This window comes from Quercus suber, unplaced genomic scaffold (assembly GCF_002906115.3).
Source record: "Quercus suber isolate HL8 unplaced genomic scaffold, Cork oak 2.0 scaffold_172, whole genome shotgun sequence".
Taxonomy (NCBI): domain Eukaryota; kingdom Viridiplantae; phylum Streptophyta; class Magnoliopsida; order Fagales; family Fagaceae; genus Quercus; species Quercus suber.
Genome location: NW_027069632.1, coordinates 432,183 through 452,459, shown reverse-complemented (window position 1 = coordinate 452,459; position 20,277 = coordinate 432,183). Strand labels below are relative to the sequence as shown.

Below are 20,277 nucleotides of genomic sequence, written 5' to 3'. Positions count from 1 at the left end.
GACCTATAAATAGTACCAAAAAGAAACTAAAAATCCAAAAAAAGCTGAAGCTTGCAGCTCATCCCAAACGGGCTCTAAGTCAATTAGAAATAGGTTTTTTAAGTCAATTAGAATTAGGGTTTAGTAGTCTTTATATGTGCAATAAACTTATGAGTAATACTACAAAAAATTATGAACGAGTGATTAAACATAGGTTAGACATGAAATAACAATATATGAAAAATTATTTTGGCTTTATGCTAGGACAATCTACCATGGAAGCTATTATCTTAGACACCTAATGGAAAAATATAGAAAGGCTTGTAAATATTTCATATGGTTTTCATTTATCTTGAGAAAGCATGTGATAGAGTTCCTAGAAAGGTTATGTGGTTGGTTATGAAAAAGAAATAAGTTCCTCTAAAGTATATAAAGTTGATTAAGGATATGTATGACAAAGTTACAACTAGTGTGAGAACAAGTGGAGAAATCACAAGTGAGTTTCTTATCGTTATAGGTTTGTATCAAGGATCAACATTAAGTCTATATCTCTTTGCACTAGTGATGGATGAGCTCGAGATTCCCGATTATTCCATTTCCTAATGTTAGTACTGTATAGTGGTCAAATAGGATTACTAAATCAATCTAAAAGGGAGTCCCTTGGTGTATGCTTTTTGTAGATGATATAATTTTAGTAGATAAAACTAGAAGTAGAGTTAATTCCAAGTAAAAAATTTGATGAGGTGCTCTAGAATCTAAAGGCTTTTAATTAAGTAGGGTTAAAACAATACATGGAATGTAAGTTTAGTAAAAGTAGAAACAAAAACGAAAGGGCAGTAAGACTTGATGGTCAAGATATACTAAAGAGTAACAACTTTGAATATCTTAAGGAGGAGTAAAACATGGTACATGGAATGTGATTAAGTTTAGTAAAAGTAGAAACAGAAGCAAAGGGGTAGTAAGACTTGATGGTCTAGACATACTAAGGAGTGATAACTTTGGATATCTTAGATCAATAATTCATAAAGATTTAGAGATTGAAGAGGATGTGAATAATAAGATAAGAGAGAGGTGGATGAAGCGCATTAGGAGTATTGTGCAATTGTAGAATACCTATTAAATTAAAAAGAAAATTTTATAAGACTACTATACAACCAACTATGCTCTATGTTATTGAATGTTAGGTTGTCTAGAAGCAACATATCAAAATAAGCGTAGCTAAAATGAGAATGTTATGATGAATAAGTGGAAATACACAAAAAGGTAGGATTCAAAATGGGGAAATCTACTTAAAGATAGGGGCAGCTCCTATAGATGAAAAGATGAGGAAAAGTCGCTTGATATGGTTTGTTCATATTTAGAGGAAAGCAACTAATGCACCAATAAGGAAGAGCTAGTTTATCCAAATTAAGGGAACAAAAAAATGTAGAGGAATACCAAAAATAACATTAATAGAAGTAATAAAGAATAAAATGTCAATTAAGGAAGTAATAGAGAGAGTAACATTAGACAAAATAAAATGGAGGAAAAGAATACATATGACCAATCCTAATTAATTTGTTGAGGATCAATAACCAACCCCTGAATTTTGGGACCAAGACTTTATTGTTGTTGTTGTTGTAGTCTATATATGAGCAATAATGTACTCCTATATATAGATTATTTTCAGTGCAATTGTCCCAATGATCTAGTGCTAACTACGGTCAACCCTAGGTGCTGACCCCTAAAGGTTTTCTCTTTTTTGGTGTTGACTCCAAGTAAGCCTAGGTTATCTATACTTTATGTTCATGTTCTTCAATTTTGTGTCATATATAATATTGATTATGATGAGAGATTCTCTCATGTGGCTAAGATCTCTTATGTACGATTTCTGATATCCCTTGCCACTAAGGGGGTGTTTGGTGAGTGTTTCCAAACAACATTTTTCAATTTTTAAACAACATTTTACACATTTTCACACACTTTTTCACCCACACGTATTTCCACAAAAATTTTTAAACAACAATTTTAAATTTTTAAACACATGTACCAAATGGGCCCTAATCTTTTTTTTTTTTTTTAGAAGAAAGCTATAGCTTTTATTAATCAAGAGCAATCAAGTCAGCTTAAATTACAGCATTAAAATGTGGAAAAACATTATCTATCCATATCGAAAAACTATTTACACGTTTATTAAAGTTATGAGCAATACAATTCCCTTGTCTCCTAGCTAGTATGAGAAAAATTACAATCAACAAAGTAATAAGTAAGAAATTTAACCTCCTCGATCAAATGATCATAGGTGGCAAAAAGAAGCATCACCAGAATTATTATCTCCTAAAATGTTACTAATTAATAAAAATGTTATTACTTGTGGCTATTATTAAGCCAAATGATATACAGTAATTTAATGAATTTTATTTATTATAATGTTTAAAAAAGAACATCATAATAAAGTGATTGGATTAGTTATTGAGAAGAAAAAACAAATCAAATTTGATTTTTCTTGTAAATAAACAAATCCCAAGTCCTAACACCTACCCACTTAATACCACATTCCGATGCTTTTGCCTTCTATATTTCCAAGTCTCATAGTTATCTCAAGCCTTGAAGAAATAAGAAGAATCAGTTTCAGATGGCAACCGCAACTTGAGCTTCGTCCACCACAGTCCACGGCTACGAATTTCTGCTTCTTAATCTAATCTTTCTATTTGTTCACAAGCCGGAATGGCCGAAATTGACCGATCCAAGGTGGAACAGGGGTTTCTCGTTCAGAACATATTTCTTAGACGTATTTAATTATTGGGAATTGAGGCGGCAAGATCGAATCAATTTATCTCATGTCTTTGAGAAGATTCGATTGCTGCTATTAACACTCCTATACATTTTTTTTTTTTTTATGATCCTAGCCGATACCATCAATTACCCACCCACCATCACAAAGTCGGATATTTGCAGAGTTAGAATTAAGTTTGTTCTTAGAAGCCCTGAGAATCTCGCTATTTTGATACTTCTCGCTAGCCCTTAGAAGTTGGAAGGCTACATTGATGCATTCTGGGCAGGATCACCTTCAGATAGGCAGGCTATCTCGACTCGAGATATTGTATTTTTTCTGGGAGGAAATCTTATAACATGGAAAGCAAGAAGAAAAAGAAAACAAAAAATGTAGTTGTTCCAGTGGATTAACCAACACTTCCTTCAAGAGTTAGGATTCTCAGGTTCTACTCCTATCCCACTATACACATGGCAAGTTACTAATAAGTGGGAAAATCAGTTTGTAGACCGACTTATGATGAATATCTTTACATAACCATCCATAATGTAGGAATTGATCTGTTCCAAACTGGCTTATATGCATGATATATATACTCCCAGCTTGAGGGTTAGAGAAGAGAACTAATATTGTTGTATGAATGATACCATTAGAATAATATACTATAGTCCCTATTGAGGTGTCCTCACCAGGTGTAATAAACTTCCCTACACAAGATTTTTGAGGTTTTTTGTTTGGGTTGTAAATATCATTCTCTTTCGTCATTGTTTTCTTTCCTTCAACAATTCTATTACTTGGGAGTTTTGGTCGTTCTAGTTTAATCATCATTTGGTATTTCGATTTTGAAGATAACCTCCAGGTACTTAATAAGCTAACTTGTGCAGGTTTTTTGGACTATCGAGACAGAGTTGGGGCAATCAATGGATGATCTGTTTTTAGATTTTGTCAAAATTCCTTTGGCAACAGCATCTGTAAGATCCTACAACTATTGTTGGTTGTTGGGAATAGATATGAGCACATAGCTTATGATATCAATAATGGAATTGCTTAAAAGTAATTTTTGAGACAATCTCGTTAGTTACTTATCTATTCTATGCAGATAGCACAAGTCCATCGTGCAACTCTGCTTAATGGACAGGAGGTGGTTGTTAAAGTTCAACATGAGGGCATCAAGAAAATCATATTGGAGGTTTAGCATGCTTGGCTTTTCAGATATTGGGATGAAAAGATTATGTTGAAGTTGTTTTATTATAGTTTTTGTGCATACGTTTTTTCCCCCAGGATTTGAAGAATGCAAAGAAAATTGTTGACTGGATAGCTTGGGCAGAGCCACAGAATGACTTTAATCCTCTCATAGATGAATGGTGCAAAGAAGCTCCCAAAGAAGTTGACTTCATTCATGAAGCTGGTATGCCCAGATCTTGCCTAGAATTTAGTTGTTTTTAATTAAAAGGAAAATGGCTGTTCTCTGTTGATCACTTGCATTATTTAGGGCGTGTATGGATGAAGATTAAGGATTTACTTGAGGTTTTTGAATGATGGGAATGAAGCGTATTAAATATGCATTGAAGGGACGAGTATTTTATATTATCAAATACATAAATAGATAGATATTCTCTTCAATCTGTTGCTGGGACTCTTTTGTCCAACCTGACAATCTCTGTCTGTTACCCTGTTATAACCAAATTATTTCCTATTTGGCTTACTCTATATGTAATTTATATGAACTGTTATCTTGCTATTCTAACTTTTGGAACTTTGCATTAGTTACTCTTAAATTGAAAATGCCCTAGACCCCCCTGTTCCAAAATTTGATTCTTATTGACATTTGTTGTTCTGTCTGTAGAGAATACTAGAACAGTCTCTAGAAATCTACGCTGCAATATTGAACATGATGATAAAACAAATGCCAATCGAGTGGATGTTTTGATTCCAGATGTTATTCAGGTATAATATCTCTAATATATCTAATACTACATGTCTGAACACAGGACTGCATTGGGCTGTGTTATGATTTTTGGATATAGGGATTAGAGGCCTTTTTATTGTTTCTCTTAAGAGACAAAATCCCAAACATAATATCAACTCTTCAAATGACCCAAAGAACCTAGATCATAACTTGGATTTTGTGGGTTTGATTTGATAAGCATGTGTCGTGTGGATGTGTGCTAAGTCCTACATCAAGTGTTTAATATGTCGAGCAGGATTATATAAGTAATTACGAGAACCCTAAATTGTAACTTGATTAGTCTTTTTGGGGTATAAGCACATATATGGCTAGTGCTTTTCCTTGGTTATAACATTAGAAGTCTTGTAGGGAGTTAATTTTAGACTATTTCCATTTAAATTTGCATCAAGTTCTGATTAAAAGAAATTTATGATACGTTCTACATGTGGTGTACTAAGAAGTAAAGAAAGTTAGAAGTAAAAATAAATGCTTCTAGTTCTTCACTACTCTAATTACTTTTGACATAAGACTAGAGTAGCACACTAGTTAACATATCTGCTGACAGATCCACTGTGCCTATGCTCTTAACTTTTGGCCATAATTAACATACCCCTTCCTCTTTCTTCCCAGGCAAATCTTTTAGGTGCTCCCTAAAGTAGAGATTGTAATTAAGAATAAAAAATCCACCAAAAGAAAGAAAAAAAAATAGAGAGAGAGAGAGAGAGAGAGAGAGAGAGAATTAAAGGGAGTATTCACCTTTTTGTGTGGGCAAAATATGTATTGAATGGAAAAGAAAATAACAAATGTTTGTAGTAAATAAAATGGGGAGAAGAAGAGTTAAAATAAAACGAAGATGAAGGGATAGATGAATTGTAACGTTGAGATATAGAGTAGTGTGGTAATAAAAAGGGAAAATTGGAGAGAAATGTTGGAGGAAACCTAATTGTTAGGTGAGATATTAATAAGGAGAAAATGGTTAAAGAGAAAAGTTAACAAATGCCCTAAGGGCATTGATTTTAAGAAATATTTTTAGAAACTTTTTATGGGAAAAGAAAAATGTAATTAATTATTTTGACAACTTTTTATATTTTTCATAAAAATGATGTCAAAACTTTTTAAAAATAGTTTATTAATAATTGCCCTAAGAGCACTTGTTAATGGGACCCATAGTTAAAAAAGGAAAAAAATATGTTGGAAATAGGTGGATAACTTGGCTCAATAGAAGCCTAGCAACAATAAATGTTACGCTTCAGCTTTTAGATATGAGAAATGCTATGTCTATAACATTTTCATAATAAATCTTAAATGATAAGTTGTTATTGACTATTACAGGTGGATAACAAAGTAATTTTAAGTTGTGAATTCAAGTTAGAGTCAGTAACAACTTACCACCTATAATTTGTTGTGAATGTATTATGAAAATGTTATAAATGTAGCACTTCGCTTTAGATATATATAGATATAGATTCACTTGAGTTGAACAAAGTATTGACTTGGTTAAATTCTTTTAGATTCTTTGTCCTTTACCGTGGAATATATTGTCTTCCATTTTCATGTACCTGACTCAGCATCCTGTTGCTTCAAATGTAGTCAACGGAGAAAGTCCTTATTTTAGAGTATATGGATGGCATTCGTTTGAATGACTTGGAATCACTGGAAGCGTTTGGTGTTAACAAAGAAAAGCTTGTTGAAGAAATAACACGTGCATATGCTCACCAAATTTATGTTGATGGGTATTTTAATGGTGATCCTCATCCTGGTACTCTCTCTCTCACTCTCATTGCCTCTCCTCCCCCTCCCCCACTCTCTTTTCAGCTGAGTTTTGTTTGGGGTTGTATCAAATCATTCATTTTGTAGGGATGTGCTGTAATAAGAACTTGTCATGAACTAGCTTTATAATCTGATTTTTTAATGCGTACTTTATACATGTGCCATGTAGGTAGATCAAAAGGGCCTTTTTTGTCAAGATTTTGGCCCAAAACATTGATAATGGAATCATATGCTCAGTTAATAATTTCAAATGTTCTCTTTTCATTGTTAAGTTGATCATATTTCCTTGTAGCATTTTACTAGAGCATATTACTTGATCTTGATATTAATTTGCTTATATTTTGCTTAAGAGACAAAGAAGGCAAGGAAAATGTGATGTGGCATGTGTGATAATATTTGCATGGCAAAATGAAACCATAATGACATTGGAATGTGGGCACATATATACTGGCTGGGCTCTATTTTTGATTGTCTACATGCTCAAGAAATAATGCGTTCACTGCATTTTTGGGAGCATTATACAGGAAATTTTCTTGCGAGCAAGGAACCTCCTCATCGTCCAATTTTGCTAGACTTTGGGCTTACAAAAAAACTATCAAGTCCTATCAAGCAAGCACTGGCTAAAATGTTTCTGGCATCTGCTGAGGTTTGTAAATACTTATTTGTGGTTTTTCTGTCTTTGCTAAAACTGATACTGTGCTGGATTTTTAATCCATCTAAAGAGCTATATCTGATGAGTAACATATTGACTTTTATTTTGTGAGCCTTTATCAGTCAACGCTCACAGAGATGAAACGGTATTATTGTGTTTCATTTTGCTTGTTCCTTATAGGGCAACATATTTACTTTGCTTTTGTTTTCCTCTTCTCCTCCTGTTATTTTAATGTGTAGCACTAGGTTGCCATGATGAGTGTTAAAAATTAAATTGAACTAATCATATTGCATTGTGTGCAAATAATTGGGAGTGATCTGTTTTCACTCATGACTAATAAAGCATGGTGATGTGCAATTTTCCAATGCATATATATTTGAGAATATTACTTACCAATATGATATTGATTGAGTTGGTTTACAATAAATTATGATTGCTGCAATACAACCAATTCATTAGTGTTGTCCTTTTGCTCTTAAGATTGCTTTGAAGTTCAAACTGTTCTCTTGATGATATACTTTGGATGATTTTGCCACAGGGGGACCACGCGGCTCTTTTGTCTGCTTTTGCAGAAATGGGATTTAAGTTGCGCCTGGATATGCCAGAACAGGCAATGGAGATGACAAGTGTACTCTTTCGTACTTCATCGTCAGCAAATGAATCTCTTGTAAGTATGCACTAAGCTTGTGTTACTTCAAGTATTGTTTTTCCATCTTTAAGTCCCGACTTAGTTTTATTTACTTATTTGTTGGGTTTTTAAGGAAACTATGAATTTATTGTTGGAGAAAAGAGCAAAAAACATGAAGGTTATACAAGAAAAGATGAAACTCAACCAGAAAGAATTTAAACGCTTTAATCCTGTAAGTTAATGTGTCTGATATGTTTATTGACTATTTTCATCCATGTTCAATTCAGTTACAACCTTTCTTTCCAGGTTGATGCAATTCCTGGAGACATTGTAATCTTTACACGGGTCCTTGGTCTTCTAAGAGGTCTGTAACTGGAATGCCTATGGCTAAATGTAGGTTCCAATTGTTGTCCCTTATTATTTTGTATGTTACATGGATTTAGGGCTTTCTTCCACACTGAATGTTCGCATAGTATATCTAGATATCATGAGGCCATTTGCAGAATCTGCTTTGCAAGGGTGAGTCTATTCTGAATCTTGGTGTGTTGTAGTTTATTATTTATTGTTATTCTTGTTTCTGTAATCGGTATCATATCTGATTGAATCCAGAATGCCCTTAACAGACATATTAGTAGGGGACCAAGAGTTAATGATCACTGGATCTATGACACACCTGTCCATTCTGATGTGGAGGCCAAGTTAAGGCAGTTCCTAGTTGAGCTGGGGAATAATGATAAAATACTTGGAATACAGGTATGCTGCACTATTTAACTATCAATATCATAAGATGATAATCCAAATACTATCTTTTTGTTTATATAGCAGTTACTGTAGCTTGATTTAGATTTTCTTATCTCTCTACCTTTAACTTTTTCAGCTTTTAGTTTCACTATTCGCAGACCCACACAATGCATGAAAATAGATAATTATTTTGTAAATGTGGTATAATATTTAATCTGTTCTCTCTAAAAATTAAACAATTTTTAAAATTATTTTCCATTTTTCCATTTCTACCAATAAATCATTTTATTATTTTTGGGTGTGTTTGATTGATATTATTCTTTTATAAGATGGTCCATATTCTGTGAAATTATGATATAGTGCGTTATATTTTTCTTCTTCCTTTTTTATTATTATTTTTTTTTTTCCTTCTGTATGACTAAACTTTTTAATTTTCAAATAAATTATTCAAATTCCTCATTATCTTAAAAGAGATTATCATGATAATCAAAACTCATAAGAAAATTACACTTGATATCATTCAAATAATTGGTAGGCATATTCAAATCCAAAGCCAAGATTGTGTTTGATATAAATTCAAATTATCACTTCCAAAATAACTAAGTATTAACTCAAACAAAAATCAAACCAAAGCTATGAGGGAGAGAGACTACTTGTGATGGGAAACTAAAAAACATAAGACGAAAACATATTAACCCAAAATAAAGTTATAAAGAATATAATGATTCATCAACTTAAAGTAGAGTTGCAAGAAAGAATAAAAAATTCAAGAGAGAGGGGAAGAGAAAATAATCACTTTTTTAGGAGAGAATGTGAGAGAAAATAGCAAATTTATAGAAAATAAGATGAGAAGAAAAAAATAAAAGATATAAACACCAAATTATCCAAGTCATGCTATGTAATAAAATAATATTATATTCTTATATACTATTTTATAATGCAATAGGAACTAATAATCAAAGAAAAGAAAAAATATAGATAACTTAAAAACACAAAACTAAATCACATCAATACAAAGTAAAGCTCTAAAGAACACAAAAATTCTATCAACCTAAAGTAGAGATGCAAGAAAACTAAAAAAAATTGAGAGAGAGAGAGAGAGAAATAGCATTTTTGTGTGTGGGAAAACTATGCATAGAGTGAGAGAGAATGACAAATTTATAGTAAAATGATAAGAATAAGAAAAGTCAAAATAAATGAAGATAAATGGATAGAAGAAGAGTGATATTAAAGTAAAGAGTTGTGGGAAGATGAAAAAGTAAAAGGGAGGGAGAAAAGTTGGAGAAAGTGTAACAATAAGTAAAGAAATTTTTTTTTTTTTTTTTGAGAGAGAGTTTCAACCTATGACATCCGCTCTTGATGATAGTTTTTTATCATTAGACCAAGACACCAATTGGTTTTTAGTGTAGGTGGGGATTGAAACATTGATCTCTTATTTAACCATCAGAGATTTTATCAGTTGAACTCACTAGATCCTGCAAGTTAAAAAACTAATAAAAAGAAAAAGATTTGTTTAAAAAATAATTAAAAAAAAAAACTGACAATGGTGTATATCCAAAAGAAAATTTGACAGTAAAGTATCCAAAAGTTAGGCCTTGTCAGATTCTGATATCCACTATCAGATTGTGTATCCAAGAGTTAGGCCCTTTTTGATATACACTACTATTAATTTCTTTAAGACATTCTCCCCTCTCCTTGTATATGTGTGTGTGTTAAAATACTTAGTATTCTAAAAAAAAAAAAAAAACAAAATTTGATCTCTTATTTAACCATCAGAGATTTTATCAGTTGAACTCACTAGATCCTGCAAGTTAAAAAACTAATAAAAAGAAAAAGATTTGTTTAAAAAATAATTAAAAAAAAAAACTGACAATGGTGTATATCCAAAAGAAAATTTGACAGTAAAGTATCCAAAAGTTAGGCCTTGTCAGATTCTGATATCCACTATCAGATTGTGTATCCAAGAGTTAGGCCCTTTTTGATATACACTACTATTAATTTCTTTAAGACATTCTCCCCTCTCCTTGTATATGTGTGTGTGTTAAAATACTTAGTATTCTAAAAAAAAAAAAAAAAACAAAAACAAAAAAAAAACCAAAGTGCTCTTTCCAATCTAATGGTAAAATTTCTTGACTAAGGGAAAAAATTCAATAGAGTAAGCTAATTCCTAAATTGCCTCAAACATTTCTAGCAGTTACAAAAGCACCAAATTTCTCCAAGGAACAGAGGTTTTGAGGTTAGAGGTTATTATAGCTCCTTCTACCCTCCTAATCTTGTTTCCTTTTCATGGAAAATGATTTGGTAATCGAAGGTTCCTCTAAGGGTAGCTTTCTTTTCTTGGTCTGCTTCCTTAGGTAAGATCTTAACAATAGACAACCTTCGTAAAAGACGAGTGATAGTGCTTGACTAGTGTTATATGTGTAAGAGGTGTGATGAGTCAGTGGATCATCTTCTACTTCATTGCTCCATAGCTTGGGAGTTGTGGTCTTTGATTTTCTGCTTGTTTGGTATTCAATGGGTTGTGCCTCATACTATTTTTAAGTTGTTTAAGGCTTGGCAAGGAAAGTCTCCGCGACATCGTTACATTGATGTTTGGAAATTAGTGCCTCACTGCTGGATTTGGTGCATTTGGCGTGAAAGGAATGCTAGAAGCTTCGAGGGTTGTGAACGTTCTTTGCTGGAGATTAAGTCTTTTTTCTTACACACTCTCTTTGAATGGAGTGTGGTTTTTTCTCATTTTTCTTGTTATTCCTTTTCTATTTTTCTTGACCGTTATTCTTTTGTTTCTTGATTTGTGCCCTCATACTATATCCCCAATGTACTTGGTTTGACAATCTTTCTATTATTAATAATATTCTTACGTTATTTATAAAAAAAAAAAAAAACAAAATCACCAAATTCCTGCCAGCAGTTAATAGTAATACCAAGCTCTCCTGCACGCAATAATGACATAAACATACAAAAAGATATGGACGTTGACAACCTCATTAAACTATAAAGAGGAAGGAAAAACAAACTTGGCAATAAGGAAACTATACCTGACATGTCAAGCTAGTATTCCATATATACCTCTACCACAGATAAGTATTAGTAAAAACAATAGAAATTTTACTATGGGCATGTTTAACTCTTAGAAAAATTAACAAGTGTATATCAAGAGTTCTTAAGAAACTGACAATGGTGTGTATCCAAAAGAGCCTAACTTTAGTTTGAATATCAATAGTTATGTTTACTGAAAGTAGCTGCTATAAATGCTAAATTCAGATCATGAGCTCTTATCTTTTCCTTTTATAGCCACTACCCCTTCACCAACGTGTTCCAAGATGAAACTGAATTACAGTACATAGTTGAGCAATCTGGTTATATGCTACTATCTGTATCTGCTTTTCTAGTTAGATGTAATGCTTGGAGGTCTAGGCTATTGAGGATTATTGAAGATCCATTTATTGGTTGAGTATTGAAATTTATTTGGTTTGTAGCTGATAAATTACCAATTGCCCCTAAATGTTAAGTTGTTAGGAAATTGTGAATTTAATCACTTATCCATTATTCTAACACTCCTACTCCTGTGTGGGCCCAAATTCCTTAATTTCTAGGGCCGATATATGGGATTTTTAACTTTTTTTAATTCAAGGTAGGACGGAAACAATATTTGAACTTAGGACCACCTACTTTGATATCTACTGATTGTCCAAAAGGCTTAACTTATTAGAAAATAGTGAATTTAATGATCAACCATTATTCTAGTAGTAGCAAAGAGCAACTAATGATTGTGGAACTTAAATATTGAATGGACTAGCAAAAGTACATAGGTCATTAGAGCATTCGCAACAGTGGAGTTAAAAAGCTATAATGCTATTTTAGCTTCACCAATATACCAAAAAAGCCTTGTAGCAGTGGAGGCAAAGTTATAATTTTTTGCTGATTTGCTATAGTGCACATCTATCTATAGATGTGCACTGTAGCAGACATATAAAAATAATAATAATTTTTTATTCAACCTCCGATTAAAATAATGCAACTTACTTTTTTTTTTTTTCATTTCTTTTATTCTATCTCACTGTGCTCTATCTCATCATCACTCTCAAACTCAGTTCTCTCATCAAGCTCTCATCAATTCTCTCATCAAGCTCTCATCTCTCTCATCTGTCAAGCTCTCATCTCTCTCACCTCTCTGTTTCCGCCGCCGGCCCAACCCAACCATTCCAAGCCGCCGATCGCCTCACCGTCACTCTCCTCTCTCACTGTCACTCTCTCAAGCTCCCTCATTCACCGTCGTCGACCCAAGCCCTTGCCCAGCACCGATCGCCCCAGACCCACGCCGCCGATCGCCTCCGGCCTCGTGGATCGAAGTGGCTTCCCTCACCTCCACTCCGCCACTAGGTCGTGGTTGTGCTCCGGTGTGCGTTGGTATTGGGGTTGTGATTTGTGGCTGTGGGTTTGTTTTGTGGTACTATGGGTTTTTTTTTTCTTTTTCTTGCTGTGGACTGGTGGTGGTGGTGGTGGTTGTAGCTGTGACTAGTGGTAGAGTGGGTTTGTTTTATGCTGCTGTGTTGGCGGTGGTTGTGCCATGTTTTGTGGTGTTGTGGGTTTTTCTTTTTTCTTTTTTCTTTTTTTTTCTTGCTATGGACTGGTGGTGGTGGTGGTGGTGGTGGTGGTTGTGACTGTGGCTATGGCTATGGCTGATGGTAGAGTGGTTGTGGTTGGTGCTATAGTTTTTTTTTTTTTGTAGTAGGATATATTATTTTATTGTAGTGGTTATATTATTTTATTGTAATGTATATATTATTTTATTGTGTTAAAAGTTAAAATAAATTCACTGTTGTAACATGTGTGTAGGTAAAATAGATAAAGTGACTTTTTGTATAACTAAATAGCTAAAATTTTGACTTCACTGTTACAAATGCTCTTTCGTGCTAAAACAAAAGTTCGTTTTTTCCTTTTTTGGGTGATGCTAGGTTTAAGTTTTCAGTTTGACTTACAATGTTCTAAAGAGAATGTGGATTTGGATTAGGCTAAATTCATTGGAAGCTGTTATTGTTATTTGTATGCTGGAAAGCACTGACAAAGCATTTGGGTTGTGGTGCTCGTGTCCGACACGTATGGGACACGGGAAATGCGTTGGACACAGCTGTACGAGTCCCAACCGTTTTTTTTTTTTTGAAAAATGATGAATACGGCAAGGACATGTCGAGATACAGTTGGGACATGTCCTGGGCCAAGAAAACAAAAAGAGCTGAAAACCTGAAACACACTGTAACTCTAACGCCGATCTCCTCCCTCTTCTTCTTCTTCTTCTTCTCACGGAGCTCGGGCCAACTCTTTTGCAATTTCCCCCTTCTGCCCTTTTCCCTTGTTTGTCCATGTGTGATTTATCTTTATTTTGTCTGCCTCACACTAACACAAACACGAGAAGCATTTATCTCCACCCACTCATGTGAATAGCTTCTTTTCAAACTTGTCTTTTATAAGTTAAAATCCACCACCCTTCAAGCCAGGTAATTATAAGTTATAACCTTTTATAATTTTATTAAAAGATTTTTTAACAATTATTTAAAAACAAATAATGTTTTTGTTATAAAACAAATTTTGTAAGTTTTGAAATTATATATACATACATATATATATATATAATTAATTAATTAATATATCCTTGTCGTATTCATGTTCTAATTTTTCAAAAATTGTCATGTCGCCTTATCATACCCATATCGGTATCATTGTCTGTACTTCCTAACTTGTATGTTGCATTCATCAAGATGAGAATCCTATTTCAAATTCCTTTTGTGCGAAAAATAAGTCTTTTCTTTTAAAAACATTAGAAGATTCCTCATTTAAGTTCTTGTCTTTAAAACATTCTCTAGTAAAGTTGAAATCAGAAGAGATCTATGCGTTTAAGATCTACGTATCTGCTTCTCAAAAAAGGAAAAAAAAAAACAAAAAAAATCTATGTATCTATAATGTAAAGAAATGGAACCTAAATAAGTGATTTCATTTGATTAATCTGGAAACAAGAGAATTACCACGGGTAACAAATGAATTTGGGTGGTACAATCAACACATCTAGATGTCTCTTAAACCATTACAATTTATGATCAATTTACGGTTGTTGTTGATTTTATCGTGTTTTGAGTATGTTGTTGAGGTTAGTATTTTTATGTTTAATGCATTGACACCCCGGCTTTTTTTATCCTCTTCTTTTCTGATATAGTTTTTAATAATTTTTTCTAAAGGTCTGTGCCTACAAAGATGGAGAGGTTATAATTGACACTGCTGCTGGAGTGCTTGGTAATTATGATCCTCGTCCAGTGCAGCCTGATAGCCTTTTCCCTGTTTTCTCTGTGACAAAGGCTATCACAGCAGGAATGTTACATTGGTTGGTTGACAACGGGTGCGTTATAGAATTTTATGAATGTCAAAGGTTTATCTTTTCAAATCAAATTATACAAATCCTTTTTGTTTACTTTTATATAAACAATTAACTGGAATCCCTTTTTGGATCTTATAAATTTATTAGAGAAAAATCTGTTGCATACAGTGTTACACACTCTGCCCAAAACAACTCATGTTTTCAATTGTTTTGGCAGTGTGTATTTGAATGATGGGTGTACAGATAGTCTGTATTTGTCTATCCACTTGAAAATTTGGTGGACAATGGAGAGTTTAAGTCAATCTCAATGACATCAAAATACTAGCATGACGTGAAAAATATAAATGCATGGCCAAACATCAGTGTATCTTAAATTGAAATATGATAAATAAAGTGTAGTAATGTTGCAGTTACTTCATATGTTCCTAGAGGTTATAAAATATATATATATAATTTTTTTTTTTTTTTTTTTTTTTTTTTTTTTGTTGGGGGTGGGGATGGGGGGCTACCCTTGTTGGCATCGCCCTCTTTACCAAGAGAAGAAAAACTTGGGTTGAAAATTTCCTTTATATATTCTTCCACAACATAATGTCTCTGTAATAATTGCTTTCAGAAACCATACATGACTCACATGTACTTTAATAATTAATAAACTTTTCACATAATTTCTGTAATTCTAGAATGAAGTAATTGTAAACCGTATCTTATACCCTTGTTTTCCCAAATCTTTTTTTTTTTTTTTCTTTTGCACTGTTGATAAATCACAATTCTAAACAGTTACATGAACCATGTCAAAACTTAGGATGTTTCTTTTTTTTGCTGGGGTAAGAGGGGGGGAGGGGGTGGATTGGGGGTACTTCTACACATGTATTGATGCTTTCTTGAACACTGACACAAAGGTAGACAACTTTAAAACCTAAAACTTTTATTTTGCATGTAATTACAAATGTAGAAATTCATTAATAATTGTTTTCTGGGCATATTATCTGGACTTTAATATTTGTTTATGAACATTTTATTGCCCAGAAAGCTGAAGCTCGAGGAAAATGTTGCAAATATCTGGCCAGAGTTTGGATCAAATAGGAAAGATCTCATCAAGGTTTAAATTTTATCTCACTTTCTGATAAACTTCTCCCTGTATCAGCTGTCGTTCTTAATTAACTTTTTGTTTGATTTTTTTTTCCATTATCTTTCTAGGTCCATCATGTGCTTAACCATACATCTGGTCTTCATAATGCTTTAGCAAACATCACTAGAGAAGATCCTTTACAATTGTCTGACTGGGATGAGTGTTTGAATCATATTGCTTTGTCAGTACCTGAGACTGAACCTGGCCAAGAGCAGTTGTATCACCATCTATCTTTTGGCTGGCTATGTGGTGGCATTATTGAGGTATAATTGCTTGCCAATATGTCAGAATATTTTCATCGTGTTTAAATTTATCTAAACTCTCTGCTGAACTTTTTTATGCCTGGATGGGATCTCTAAATAAACTAGTGAAATAAAATATGGTATTTGATTATCATCTGTTCCCTATAGGAATTTTAGGTTGAGGAAGTTACATTGAAAACCGTTTAAATACTGAAATACTATTGTTTGAACTCACATTCCAAACGGGCCCTAATCTTTCCCCCTTAGTTTAGGAACATGGTCTAATAGCCCCTAAACATGGTAAAGAAGAATTTTGAGGCTCGATAAAGATTTTATTTTCCTGCCTTATACATGTCTACTTCATTTGTTCCGATAGATTTAATCTCGCTCTCTCTCTCTCTTTAACACTCCCATGGAGCTAGACTGTTTATCTCTTCATTCTATTAGCAATGGCCGTTTAGGAGTTGGTGCATCTTTCAGATATCATGTTTTTTCTAGCATGCCTTCTGTGTTTGGATTGTCAGTTTGATCTGGATTGACAGGTCTATTGGAGACATCAAAGTGCCTTATTAATCTTGTGGTTTTTTTATTCTTGAAAACTTCCTTGATGTTCTAAACCTTACCTTCTCTGCTTTTCTAATATTCTGTTTGGATATAATAGCACGCATCTGGGAAAAAATTTAAGGAGATTCTTGAAGAAGCATTCATTCATCCCCTCCAAATTGAAGGCGAGTTATATATTGGAATTCCTCCAGGCAAGTGTTGGACTTATACTTTGTTAATTCTCTTGCTTCGTTGTGTAGAATATTTGTACACATGATTGTATTGTATTCTTCTCGCATTTATGTTGAACCACAGTTTAGTTTATGTTTCTAGTGGTTAATTTATTTAGTGTTGTGGTACTTACTTGAGGGGAAAAAGACTTCGTTTATAGTAATTATTGTTTGTGAAAAATAGTGTTAACGGAAGCTGGGCTATTATCTTCCTTATCACCATGTGCAATGGCTCCTCTTCAGGTGTGGAATCTCGACTTGCAACACTTACAATAGATAAAGATGATCTTCAGAAGCTCTTAGGGGTCTGCAGTCGTCTTGCAACGCGTACACTTGATAAAGACGATCATGAGAAGCTCTTACGCGTCATCAGTCGTTTTGACATACCCTCCACAATCCAGCCGGGTGATGTTTCCCAAGCTGCAACCACCCTGCCTGTTATATTCAACAGTCTCAACGTTCGTCGTGCCATCATACCTGCTGCTAATGGACATTGCTCAGCCCGTGCACTTGCACGTTACTACGCAGCCCTAGCTGATGGTGGTATGGTACCTTTGCCCCATTCTTCTTCTTCCAAGCCACCACTTGGCAGCCACCCACACATCCCCAAATTTCCTTCCCAAAAGACCAGCAAGAGGCAGAAAGGTAGCAAAATCAAGGAGGTATTTGCTGCTGCAATTAACAGAACTAATGATTATGAAAAGAAACCAAATTACAGTGATGTTAGCCATAGTAGAAATTCCAGCAATGATAGTTGTACTAGGCTTGTGAATGATAGCGGCAATAGCAATAGCATTAGTATGATTGACAGCAGTGAAGATAGTAATCCTCGAAACAATTCTGTTGGTAGGATTTTTAGCAATCCTAGAATTCATGATGCATTCTTGGGTGTTGGTGAATATGGAAATCTCACTTTGTCAAATGGGAAATTTGGCTTAGGGTTTAGGAGGGCCATTTCTAAGGATGGGTCCATTGTTGGCTTTGGTCACTCAGGACTGGGCGGATCAACCGGCTTTGCTGACATGAATAACAGGTTTGCTATTGCTGTGACCGTGAACAAAATGTCTTTTGGGGCTGTAACTGGAAACATCATTAATTTTGTTTGTTCGAAGTTGAATATCCCGGTGCCAGAGGAGTTCTCAATATTCAGTGAGATGGGACCCAATGCACAGATATGTTTGGGGAGACTTTTGAATAATTGAGGATGGGAGTGAATTGTAAGCCTGTACCAAGAAGGCTTTTCGACTCTTATTATATACCCAAGGAAAATGTAGATGTCAGTGTTTTAAATTTATACCGTATTGCTTAATGCTTACACTGGATTCGAGAACACGAACAGCATGTGCTGGAACATTTTCATTTTTTTTTTTTTTTTTTTTTTTCTGTTTCTTCTTTGTCCAAGATTTTTGTGGGATTTTTTTCCCCTTTTTTAATATAATCATTACAACTAAAAAATGCGGTTTCTGCCCCTCATGTGCTTTCTTAGGCAACATAACGGTGTTATATATAAATGGTCAAAGCACACCTTCGGCGAGCATCCACCCTATCCTGCCATGCCTTTTCCATGAGAGCGTTGTCTCCCAAAACTTCAGCTGAAAATTCTGCTTTGCATCCCAAACCACCGAGATCAAATTGTTTATCAAACCCTGCAGCAGTACATGCATGAAATCGCTTGAACGGTAAGAATACAGATAAAGAAATCCATTAAGAAGAGTAAAATCAGAATCATTCAGCATCATGACTTGCTAAGCATCTGTGCCACTGATGGCTGAAAACAAATAAAATTTCTGCAAAACATTAATTAATGAGAAGACTGCAAATGCAACCAGTAGAAATAACTTAATTTTTATTCATTTAAGTAACAACAAATTGTGAGCTGTCTCATGAAGGAGCCATGGAAGGTATATGACCCCATTATCTTTTTACATGGCAAGGCAAGAAATTCATCAAACAGGTGGAGGCGGAGCAGGAGATTCAAATGATCTTGATGTTTCTGCTCTGATCCTTAAAGATTAAAGAACATGTTAAGTTGCTAAGTAAAATTATTGCTGAAGCAAAAGATAGTCCAACGATTCTTACTTTGCATCAAACTAGACGTAGAAGCCTTCTCCTTTCAGCTTACTGCCTTCCATTCCATGTTGACCTGAACCACTCAAGATTCTGACTAGACAGGTCGTCTTACCATTTGTGATCGTGAATATTTTTTCCTAGCCACAATATTAGCTTAATGAAGACAGATCACTCCGTCGTCATAGTTTATAAAGTTTTTGCACGTTCTGGTGCAATCTATGATCTCTCACTTAAGATATTTCTGAACCTCTTGATGACCTTGTAGCTATAGACTCATTTCTGGCCTCAATTTGCACCTCAAGGGTCATGGTTTATCCAAGTAGCACACTCGAACATGGGCACAATCCCATTAGACATAACCATGCAAAATAACTAAAATGACTTTGTAACTGCAGTTATGCAAAGAGATATATAGCATCCCTCCCTTCGCACCCATACAAGGAAGAACTGACATAAATAATATTGTACGACTCATTCTCCATAAAACATATGAAATGGGAAGTACAATGAGTCTAGGACAAGTACAATTCAATGGCCCCAAGAGGGCTAATAGACTAGCATATTCTACCCCCAAAAAAAAAAAAAAAAAAAAGAATATGGCCTTGAAGAATGTTAATAAAACTAAGAACATTTCAATGCTCCCAAGTTCCAGCACAGTACCACTTGCAGTGTGGACGAAGGAGAGGTGTATTATTGGTAGTAGTTGCATATGGTGTTGATGTTGTTCTAGTATTTCCATTTATAACTCGTTAATAATTCTTTTTCAGATTGTGTTGTTAATGATGTGGGGGTAAGAAACAAAGGCTTTCAGATGTAAAAACAGTGTTTAATTTTCCTCAACTTAGGAAGCAACATTGCAATTTTATTATAGACAAGAGTTTAGTTTTAGCTCAAAAAAATTGGCATACAATAAACAGAAGCATGCGTAATACATCAAAACGTTACCAACTTTTTCTTTTAGCAAAAAAAACTTTTTCTTTTATTTTTTTATTTTTTTAGAAAGTTTAACAACAAGCTCTACATCACATTTTCTATTTTAAGATTAGAAATAAAAATACAACACATTAAAAAATAAACTAAAATAAAATAAAATAATTCAACAAAAACATATCACAGCAACAGCCCAAAAATCTACCGCCACAGCATAGAACCACCTCCACAACCATAGCAAAAACCACCACAAACGACCAACAAACAGACCAACACACACAACTACAAAAACG

The 20,277-nt window shown here is 34.0% G+C and overlaps 1 protein-coding gene across 4 annotated transcripts in view; it reads left to right on the top strand.

The window, feature by feature from the left end:
- Window positions 1-18,346, top strand: part of LOC112028464 (uncharacterized) — a 22,942-nt gene extending 4,596 nt beyond the window's left edge. The window contains exons 1-17 of one of the 4 annotated variants that reach the window (XM_024061157.2): window positions 2,458-2,709; window positions 3,616-3,702; window positions 3,831-3,920; window positions 4,013-4,139; window positions 4,578-4,678; window positions 6,270-6,438; window positions 6,974-7,095; window positions 7,640-7,768; window positions 7,863-7,961; window positions 8,036-8,093; window positions 8,173-8,248; window positions 8,353-8,482; window positions 14,704-14,861; window positions 15,867-15,939; window positions 16,038-16,232; window positions 16,873-16,966; window positions 17,228-18,346. In XM_024061157.2, coding sequence (XP_023916925.2) covers window positions 2,686-2,709; window positions 3,616-3,702; window positions 3,831-3,920; window positions 4,013-4,139; window positions 4,578-4,678; window positions 6,270-6,438; window positions 6,974-7,095; window positions 7,640-7,768; window positions 7,863-7,961; window positions 8,036-8,093; window positions 8,173-8,248; window positions 8,353-8,482; window positions 14,704-14,861; window positions 15,867-15,939; window positions 16,038-16,232; window positions 16,873-16,966; window positions 17,228-18,186 — 2,691 coding nt within the window. In that variant the 5' untranslated portion in view covers window positions 2,458-2,685 and the 3' untranslated portion in view covers window positions 18,187-18,346. Of the gene's footprint in view, window positions 1-2,457; window positions 3,177-3,615; window positions 3,703-3,830; window positions 3,921-4,012; window positions 4,140-4,577; window positions 4,679-6,269; window positions 6,439-6,973; window positions 7,096-7,639; window positions 7,769-7,862; window positions 7,962-8,035; window positions 8,094-8,172; window positions 8,249-8,352; window positions 8,483-14,703; window positions 14,862-15,866; window positions 15,940-16,037; window positions 16,233-16,872; window positions 16,967-17,227 lie in introns of those variants that run through there. The other 3 variants (XM_065778048.1, XM_065778046.1, XM_065778047.1) reach the window with 3 other exon arrangements.
- Window positions 18,347-20,277: the final 1,931 nt, after the last annotated feature.